General features: G+C 53.7%; 1 protein-coding gene across 3 annotated transcripts; it reads right to left on the bottom strand.

Moving 5' to 3' along the window:
* Positions 1–1,759: 1,759 nt before the first annotated feature.
* KRT85 (keratin 85) lies at positions 1,760–8,311 on the bottom strand. 3 transcript variants are annotated; one of them, XM_087813914.1, is made up of 9 exons: positions 7,889–8,311; positions 5,898–6,106; positions 5,282–5,342; positions 5,036–5,131; positions 4,169–4,333; positions 3,790–3,915; positions 3,193–3,413; positions 2,385–2,420; positions 1,760–1,946 (listed from the first exon to the last, which is right to left on the bottom strand). In XM_087813914.1, exons 1-9 carry the CDS (start codon positions 8,309–8,311, stop codon positions 1,760–1,762), a joined length of 1,524 nt encoding a protein of 507 aa, XP_087670040.1. The 3 variants fall into 3 exon arrangements, with proteins under 3 accessions (XP_087670040.1, XP_016056804.2, XP_016056805.2); XM_016201318.2 differs by having other exon boundaries at positions 1,760–1,953; positions 2,389–2,420; XM_016201319.2 differs by lacking the exons at positions 5,282–5,342; positions 5,898–6,106; positions 7,889–8,311 and adding an exon at positions 5,343–5,396 and having other exon boundaries at positions 1,760–1,953; positions 2,389–2,420.
* Positions 8,312–10,194: the final 1,883 nt, after the last annotated feature.

Genomic DNA, 10,194 nt, shown 5'->3' with positions numbered 1-10,194 from the left:
AGGGCCTTAACTTCTTCCAGAGAAAGGCTGGAGGATGGGGCAGCAGAAGGGGCTGGCAAGTGAACATCTCTGTGGAATAGTGACAGCCAATCTTGGACTCACCTCCAGTGGATAACTGGAGGTGAGTCCAAGAGGGCTGATGTCTATAACTCCTGTTCTACCAGCTGCCTGTGTTCATCCAACCATCCCAGGCCTGAATCCCTGGACCCATATCCTAGGACTAGTTTGGGGTCAGAGCCAGAAGGAGACATACCTTGCCCTCAAGGAACTTCCAGTTTGACATAGGCTCCAGACAGACCCAATGACATCCCTTGTCTGAGCCACCAAGACAGAACTAGAGATCCTCAAGAGTTTGGACACTGTGGTGCAGAGGGAGGGGGATGTGTGCGTGTGAGAGTGAGGGTGGGGAGGGAGAATAGAGAGAGCAATGAGCAAAGGCAAACAGGAGGAGGGGTGTGGGGGATGGCCTATGTGCCCATGTGGGCTGGTCCTTGGTGCCCCAGAGGGTAGACTTGTCTCCTTTAGGTGGAGCCCGCATCTAGTAAGATCAGCACTGGGTGGAGAGGTTGTGTAGGGCTGGGGAGCAGGTGGAAAGGAGAAGATGGAGGGAGCCTGCATTTGGCATAAGGAGCACACACATAGGCTGGGAACTGGTTGGAACCAGGCAGGAAGGGTGAGAGTGATGAGTTTGGGATGGGATTCTGGCTGCTTGGTTTCTGTGGGGTATGGTCAAGGAGAAAGAGGTCATGGAGGGGAGCTGGAGCTGTGGTTGAAATCAGGCCATGGAAGTGGACAGGAAGAGGCAGAATCACTGGGGAAATGGGGAAACACTGCATGGGTGGTGGTGGAAAGGACTGGCCAGATGGAGATGGGATAAAAGGGAGCTGAGAGTCTGACTGTTGGGGGGCGCATACTATGTTCATAAGACCACATGTCCTTGCATCGCAGCAGCATTTATTGAAACACCGATTGAGAAAACCCAGAAGGCAAGCCACCCACAGACAGTCATAACAAGCGGGAGACCCAGGAAGTGGCCTAACCTTCTCCATCCCACCCGCTCCATGTTGGACAGACCCCTCCTGCAGGGCAGGGGGAGATCTGGAGCAACCATGGAGTTTTCTTTGAAATGTATAAGGTGCATTGAATAGCAATACTTGTCCAAAGTCAAAAGGATTTTCCTTCCCATAATGGGCCTCTCGGGAGGTCACAGGAGGAGTCTGGCTGGAACAGGTTAACACAGAGGAAGGCAGTCAGTCAGAGAGACAAGCATAACACACAAAAATGACCATGGGGCAGGTGCTCCCTGCAGAGACCTTCCCAACCAGGAGAGGGAACAGCAGGGTGTGTGTGTATGTGTGTGTGTGTGGGGGGGGGCGGTTGAGAGCATAGGGAGGACTTCTCTCTGATTCTCAGGTTGTGGGAGACCTGAGGATGGTTAGAATTATTTCTTGTCCCAGGGAAAAGCCAAGCTCCCATGATGCCCAGCCACCTTGGGTGACTGGTAATGTCCCAGAGAACTTGATGAGCAACACAAATTGGCCACGGGTATTTCTGAGTCAAACTGGACTTAAGTGAAGGGCTGGGAAAGACTCTCTAACTAAAGCCAAGAGAACCAGGAAACAACTCCCTAAAAAGAGAAGGTGGCGGAGCGGCCCCAGGGTCTGTCCCTCTGTGGGAACACTTGGAAGATTCCAGAAGCAAGCACACATTTTCATTCACACACCATCTGTGCACAAATGGACGCAGTGGGCCCCAGACTCTACGCAAAGCGGACCGACCGGCTGCTCCCGCAGCTGAAGCTGGAGGGGCGGGGCTGGCAGGGGGAGCAGGAGTCAGGTGCCATCACAGTGATGCTGCCCCCAGTGGCCACCGGGCCAGAGACAATCTGGCGCCCAGGGGTGATGCTGCATGTGAGGCCCCCACAGGTGACTCCGCCTCGGGAGCTGCTGACGCCTGTGGGAAGAAGGGACACACTGGGATAAGTGGCCCTCCATGATATCTCCAACCCCGGGGCGGGCCCTAATTGGCTTCTGCATGGCAGGAGCTTCCTCCTCAAAAGGTTTTAGTGGTTAATAACCCAAGCCTGTTCCTCTCAGCATCTCAGTCTTCCTAGGGAACTGGGGCAAGAAGGGCGAGGGGACCCTGGGAACCCAGAGGGGCGAAGCTGCCTAGCCCCATTTCTATGGGCCTGCTGTTCACATGGATCCCAGGGAGGGCGCTCACCCCTGCTTTCCCTATAAACCCTTTCGTGCCCCAGTGAGACGCCAGCAGAGGATGAATGGCTGCCTCCCAGTCAGGGAGCATTCCAGGTTCAGTGGGTTTGGCTGTAGGGTTCAGCTTTGCTCATCAACAAAGCCCTTTTCTAGGGGGTTTCCAGCAGATACTTACAAACATTCACGGCGCCCACACCTTCACACAGCCTATAGAAAAAGAAAACTGTTAACTCCGGACACTGAGCAGGATTCCTTGAGATGATTGCTGCTTGGGGACAGAGAGGGCCGTCCTGTGTACAGATCCTACCCCCAGAAGCAGAAGGGCTTCCCCCCAAGCCTGCATTTAAGGCTTTCTTTCTTTCTTTCTTTAACCGTCCTCTGACCACGGAGACAAGGCGTTGTGAGTTTCAGCAGAGGTGGGTGAGATTGTAAACTCTGCCCATTGCTTCCAATCTGAAAGACCAAGCCCATGCTGGATAGTATGATCGGGCTCACAGAAAGCAGCTGAATCACATGCACCAGTGTGTGAAAGGGCTTTGTGGTCAATGAAGAGCTATTACGCGCATACATATAGAGTGCATTGTCCTTAAAATACGCAAGCCTGCCTGCAGGCCAAGCTGCAGCCTCCTGTAGGAAGCTACTCAAAGACAATGGATTTTGGGGGCACAGGACTTGGGTGCAGGTCCCAGCTATTGCACTTATTAACTGTGCGGCTGCCAGAAAGTCACTGAACACTGAGCCTTATTCCTTACCTTTGGGTGGGGAAAAAATGATACCTACCTCATCGAATTGTGAGGGTTACAGTGAACACTTAGCACAGGCTGAACACATAATACGCATTTGATAATTATTATTATTGAAACTTGACCTGTACTAGCAGTGGACGGAGATGTAGCTCACATTTGGGCTTAAGGAAATTCACTCCCAGAGGACCAGGATCCCTACCTCCTGTACCCCACAAGGTCCTCCTTAGTCCCACCTGTGCTCCTCGCCCTCCAGCAGGCGCCTGTAGGTGGCAATCTCGATGTCCAGGCCCAGCTTGGAGTTCATCACCTCCTGGTACTCCTTGAGCAGGCAGGCCATGTCCTGCTTGGCCTTCTGCAGGGCAGCCTCCAGCTCAGCCAGCTTGCAGCGGGCGTCGCTGATGGCCGCCTCACCCTGCTGCTCTGCCTCGGCTACAGCAGCCTCCAGCTTGGCCCGCTATGGGGAAGATGTGAAGATAGGATGAGAGAGGAAAGACACAGCTTGGTTCACCCAAGCTGATGGACTAGGACAAGGAGAGGAGGGTCCCAGAGAGAAGGCAGGTTAACTCCCTAAGACAAGGTAGTTAACTGGATGTAGAGACGAAGGAGGTAAGCTTTTCACCATCTCTCCTTGGTGGTGGTGAGGGGATGGCCAAGAAGGGGGTCATCAGTGATATGGCTCATCCCAGCTCAAGTGTTGTGTGATGTGGTAGAGCCCTGTCCCACTCTCTGGGTCACTTGTACACCGTGGGGCCTGATTGGGGTCAGGAGGGCAAAGGGCCTGGTGCTGCAGTCTGCCTGTGCTGGGTATCTGAGTGCTCCCCACACCCCACCTGGCACTTGGCATTCTCAATCTCGGCGGTCAACCTCTGGATCATGCGGTTCAGCTCATTGATCTCCTCCTTGGTGCGGCGCAGGGTCTCCCCATGACGGATCACTGTGGCCTTCATCTCCTCACACTGGGGGGAAGCAGAGAGGCTCCTGAGGCTCAGGATGAGACATCCTACCCACCGATGACAGTGCAGGTTGTACAGTGCTCAGCCTCTGCAGCCATCCGTGGCAGCCCTGCCCTGCTACCTCAACCTGAGAGCTGTCTGGCCTTCTCTTACCATCCTAAGATCAGAATCCCCAGACAAAAGAATCCTTTTCTAATATATACCTCACATCCTTCCCACTGGCATGTCTAGAAGGCAGGTGTCCTGTGCCACTGACCTTGGTGCGGTACCAGGACTCGGCCTCAGCCCGGCTGCGGCTGGCTACATCGTCGTATTGGGCCTTGATCTCGGCCACGACGCAGTCCATGTTCAGGTCCCGGCTGTTGTCCATCTTGACAATGACTGAGGTGTCTGAGATGTGAGCGTGGAGAATCTGGAGCTCCTGGGGGACCAACAGCCAATGCATTTGGTTTTGTTGCCAGATCTGGGTCTTGTGCTCCACCCCTGGGGCAGTACCCACTCTCTGGAGGAGGCACTGGTCATAAACGCTACATGACTCCTGCTACTCATGTTCCCACCACTTTCATCCACACACAGGCACATCATCAAACAATAAAGCTGGAAAGGGCCCTAGAGGCCAGCTGGGATAGCCTCTGACTTAACAAATAGGAAAACTGAGACCCAGCATATGAAAAAGGCCTAACTCAGAGTCACCTGGCAAGAAAACTAGGGTTTCAATGCCAGAATTAGTGATTTGTCCATTAATTAAGACCCCTCTCTAATTAGAAACCCACCTTGATCCCCACCTCTACATATGTACTTTTATATAAATGTGTAGACTGACATGTGCACAGACCACACACAGGCACAGACTCTGCAACACACAGAGGTGCTCACAGACACAGAGAAGCCGACCACACACGATCCAGTCCTCAAACACCTATGCTGGGCTCTCAACTCAGCACATACATACACATGTCTGAGGTGGCCACACACCACTCCCGTTTTGCTTGTGTGTACATGTTCTTTACACACTTATATCAAACATGGGGCAAACACATGCACACAACGCACCCTCTCCCCTCTCCCCTAGGTCTCCACACCTCTCCTCTACTGCCCCTGCTGGTTGGCAGGACCCCCTCACCTCGTCATAGAGGCGCTTCAGGAAGCTAGACTCCTCCACCAGGGCCTCCACGTTGGCCTCCAGGTCTGATTTCCGCAGGTAGGCACAGTCCACGTCCTGGTGGTGGAGAGAGGAGGAGGGGCGCGCGTGTGGAAGGAGAACCAAGGAAGGAAGGCGCCTCCGGGGTCAGTGTGGTGACGGCGCCCCCCGTTGGAGGTTGTGCAGGTGGGTCCCCCTCCCTCCCTGCCCTGTGGCCAGTCCCCTCACCTTCTTCAGAACCACGAACTCGTTCTCTGCCGTGGCTCTCAGAGCCACCTCCTCTTCATACCTGAGTGTGGGGAACAGAAGGGACAGAGCTGAGGGGCTGGCACTTGGATACCATACCAGTTCCCAGGCAAGCTCTTTTGGGGACCAAAAGGGATTAACCCCCTGCAAATGTTATATTGTTCTATTTGTGTGTTAGTCACAGGCTAGCCCTTGTGCCAGCCTGGCTTATTTCACCACAGTTCTCTGCTTGTGGGTTGAGATCAGGGGAGCACACTCTATCCCCAAGTCTAGAATCATCTGTGCACCCTAGATCCAGAGAGAGCTAATGCCCTGGGCAGGGAGAGCACAGAGCCTGTGTCATACAGGTGAGCCGGGAGGGTCAGGAACAAAGATAGCTGCAGAACTCCATGGGATTCCTTTCCTCACTCCACTGAAAATGCTCTAAGACCCACAAGACCTCCCGGGGTGGAGGTGGAGCCAAAGAATCCAAAGAAGCCTAGGTCTGTCCTGGACATTCCCTGGGGTTCCAGGTAGCTCCTGTTGAATCTTAGAGAAGCTGCTTCCAGGTGTGAGCGGAGCCTTCCTCTCCCCGTCTCCCCCTTCCTGGTGCACTCACTTCTTCTTGTAGCCCTCCAGCACCTCCTGCACGTGGTTGAGCTCTGAGGCCAGCCTCCCGCTGTCGGCCTCCACGCACTCGGCCTCCCGCCTCAGCGTCTCGATGTAGCCATTGAACAGCGGCTCCAGGTTGCTCTCGCAGCAGCGCTGGTTCTGGTAGTACTGCCACTTGGTCTCCAGCAGCTTGTTCTGCTGCTCCAGGAAGCGCACCTGCACCCAGGGATGGGAAAAGAGACTCAGTGGGGAACCTAGGGGCGGGGTGCATGGCCCACAGAGCTTGCTTTGCCCTAATGCTCCCTGAAAAGCCAGGGCCAGCCACGAGCTGAGCCGTGGAGTTGAACGTCTGCAACTCAAGGGCCTTGACTCTCAGCCCCACAGGGAGACAGTGTGAGAGTGAGGGAAAGCACCCAGGTTTGAAACTAAAAGTCTGGTTCAAGCCCCAGTTCTGCCACGCTAAGCCGGCAAGTTGTCTGACTTCTTGGTGCTTGGTTTTCTCATGTCTAAAACAGAGATGATAATAGTACCTTCCTTCAAGTTGTGAAGATTGAACAAGTTAATGCATGTCAAGTGCTTAGAACAGTCCCTGACACATAGTAAGTGCTTCACTAGTTTAACTATTACTGTCATCACTATAATTAACAATTATTATAATTCACTTAATCATTTATGCAACATTTATTGAATATTTATTATGTGGTGCCAGGGCCTGTGCTAAGATACACATACACACATCCATCTATGTCTATATCATCTGTATCTATATCTACATCTATACCTATATCATTTATATCTTTATATCTGTATCTATATCTATATCATCTATATCTATATCTATCTACATCTATCTATCTACTTCATTCAATTCTTACAATCTTTTGGGTGGGGAGATGTTATTTCCCTCAACACGCAGTTGGGGAAACTGAACTTGGTGTGCGATGACTAGCTTATTGTCACACATTGATGGAGTCAGGATCTGCTGTCCCTTGAGCCCCCTTTCACCTGCCCACCACAGTTTGTCTAAGCAACTCATCTAAATTCTCTCAGCTTCAATTTGTTATTCAAAAAAATGGAGGTAATAATACACCCCACTGGGTCATTTTGAGGATTAACTAAGATCACTACAGAGAAAATGAGAACAGGAAGGTCACCCCTGTTGCCCCCAGAGCCCCTGATCCTAGATCCCAGAGCCTGGTCCTGTTTATTCCACCAGAGTGAGGCATCATGGACACTGGAGGAGCCAATATGAAGGGAGGTGCAGAGGTGGCCTTTTTGGGAGGCAGCCTCACAGCAGTGCGGCATTTATCACACTGTGCTGTTGGGCCTCCTCTCACCAGCCTGACTGCCTTCCCCTCCATAGTCCCAGCCTTCCATGCGTGAAAGAGACTGCCAAGCCTGGCTGATTAACTGTCAGACCTCCTTGCTACTCACCACTGTCCTTGGAAAATAATACTAACAGCTAACATTTATTGAGCACTTACTATGTGCCCACATTTTTCATGCATGAACCCATTAATCCTCACAACCCCCATTTGAGGCTGGTCGTGTTATCCAGACACACAGCTCGCCTGAGGTCTCACACCGCTGAGGGGCAGAGCAAGGATGGGGCAGGCAGCATGGCCCCCAGCAGTGTCTATCACTTCCTGTGCTGCCTTGGCCATGAGCCATGTGCCTTTTGCTCTCCCCATTCGCTCCCACTTTTCCAACACCCAGGGCCCAGTCTGGTTTTTCAGGGGCAGGGCCGATGCTCCCACGGTGTCTCCGGAAAGCACACAGACAGTTTAGACCACAGGCTTGATTTCCGGACCGCTCGGGGCCCCCGATACACTTCGCTGGAATTAAACAGTGCAAGCCTATCCTGCTGCCTACGATGGTTGCGTTTCTCTCCCTCTGATGTCTCGAACCTGGCTGCCAGGCTGTGTCCCCAGCAGACCAGGCCCTTCCCGAGGGAGGGCAGGGCTGGAGCCTTCTCCGGACCATCCGGGCCTCACTGACCTTGTCGATGAAGGCGGCGAACCTGTTGTTGAGACACTTGATCTGCTCTTTCTCCTCATGCTTCACGCACTGCGCGTCGGGGTCGATCTCCAGGTTGAGGGGCGTGAGCAGGCTCTCGTTGACCGACACGGTGGTGATGCAGGGCGGGCTGGGCCCGCACACGCCGCCCGAGCGGTATCCGAAGCTGCGGCCGCAGGAGCCGGGCCGGAAGCCGCCCACAGCCATGCGGGGCCCGCAGGCGCCCAGGTGAGAGAGGCTGCGGCTGCCGAAGCCCCCCGTCAGCCCCCGGTAGCAGGACACCCCCCGGTAAGGGGCGGCGGTGATGCAGCAGCGGCTGCCGGTTTTGGGGGCCACGGCCGAGCAGGAGCTGAAGGTCCTGGTGACCCCACATCCTGGGCTGATCCGGTAGGAGCGGCAGGACATGGTGTGGGTCTGAGCGCGGGGGGACTCTTCCAGGGCTGCCGCGTGCGGTGCTTAACTCCCTTCTGGCCTCTCTGATCCTTCCTGGCCCTTTTATTGGTGGGGAGAGCTAGGGTTGGCTGCATAAAAGTAGTGAAAAGGCATTTTATGTTGTTTATGGGCTTGGGGAGTTTGCCAGCAACTCCCCAGAGACTCGTCTTAAAGTTGAGCTCGGCGGCGACTCAAGGGCTCCGCGAAGGACTCAAGATGTTATTAGGAAGCCTGCGCGCTTGCACTTTTCATCTTCAAAGCTCGTTCACCTACGTCAAGTAATTAATTTTCTCATGTTCTCCCCGTGAGATGGCTCAGCCCACACCTGGAGATAAATTTGAACTCCACAACAGTCTGAGGTGGCCGATTTGGGGGAGAGGCAGGAGCCACTGTCTCAGGGGGAAGTTCTAGGGTCCCGGACTGGGTGAGACTACAAGCGGTTAGAACCTTGCTCCTCCCGGTTCCACGCAATAGTCGTTGTCAAGTATATCGCTGTGTTTCAGGGTCCAGTAGTTCAGAGAATCCAAACCCACCCGGGCAGCAGTGCCCGAAGGTGGTTCAGGACAGAGGGGCCATTCTGACCATGCTCCCTACAGGACAGAGGGGTGGGGTGGCCGGTCTCGTAGAACCTTCTGGATTCCAATCCAGAAGATTCTGCTTCAAAGTCTTCATTTCTCACCCAGCAAAACTGCAAACCACTTAACTCTCGGTGGCCTCAATAACAGCCACTTGCGGGTAATGGGGAGCCTCCCCTTTAGCCACTTTCTCCCTCTTGGCTGAAGGAGGCAGAGCCCTAACCTGGGATAACCTGGCTGCTCTGAACTTGCTCTGGGCACCTTCCCTTGGCTGTTGGAGAAGAAACAGTTCCTTCGAGTCTGTCTTCCAAGACCACCAGCCAGAGGAGGTACTCATGCTGTTCGTCAGCCCCAGAATGGTCACCCTTAGAGGAACATTTAGAGACCACTGGGTGGGAAGGTGGCTCTTCTTATCTAAGGATGCTGGCTCCTGGGCGCTCTGGGATCCTGGCTCCTAACTTCCCCGCTTCCCTGTGTCCTGGGGCCACTTACCAGAAAAATGACTACTATTCTTTTAATGTTTAGTGAGCACAGACCTGGGGGCTATGGTCCCTGCCCCTAGGGAGGATAGCTAGACACCAGAGGTGTTAGGAGCTTCAGGAAAAAAAGCTGATGAAATTCCTCTGAGGGTGACAGTCCCTCCAGTGAACCTTCCAGAACCAGACACTATCACCACGCCACCTTTTCCTGAGTCTTCCCTCAAATGCATGACATTCTGCACCGGGTCTGCCCTCATCTCTATAGCTGGGCCCAGCACAGGTCTCTCAGGACCAGGCTGATTGGTTTCTGTCTCCGCTTCCACACCTGTTCTTCCGAGCAGGGCAGAAAGATCTCAGGCAGCTGGTGGGGGAGCAGGTCACCTCACTGTGGCCCCAGATGATCTTCAAGGCATAGTCATCCATGGGAAAGCTGCTTGGATTGAGCAACCTGGGCAATGGAATCAAGGTTGGAAAACCTGGTTCAAACTTGGACCCTTTCTAGCTGTGTGGCTTTGGGAAATTCTTAACCTCTCTGAGCCTCCATTTCCTTGGGTGATGTGGAATTCACCCTTACCTTCCAGGGTTGTTGGGAGGATTAAGTGGATAATACACAAGAATGTGCTTCAAGTACCAGAAAACTCTGCATAAAGGAAAGGGACTCTGGCTTCCTATCAGAAGTAACCCCCCAACCCCCTGCACCCCACCCCCATCAGAGACTGGGCCTGTTCCTTGCCCCACCCACGGTCTTCACCTCCTCTGCGTATTTATGACTTCTTTACCATTCCAAGGCTGCCTTTCATGT

The sequence above is a fragment of the Miniopterus natalensis genome, chromosome 2 (genome assembly GCF_054644295.1).
Source record: "Miniopterus natalensis isolate mMinNat1 chromosome 2, mMinNat1.hap1, whole genome shotgun sequence".
NCBI classification, from domain to species: domain Eukaryota; kingdom Metazoa; phylum Chordata; class Mammalia; order Chiroptera; family Miniopteridae; genus Miniopterus; species Miniopterus natalensis.
This window is presented reverse-complemented; position numbering and strand designations above follow the sequence as displayed.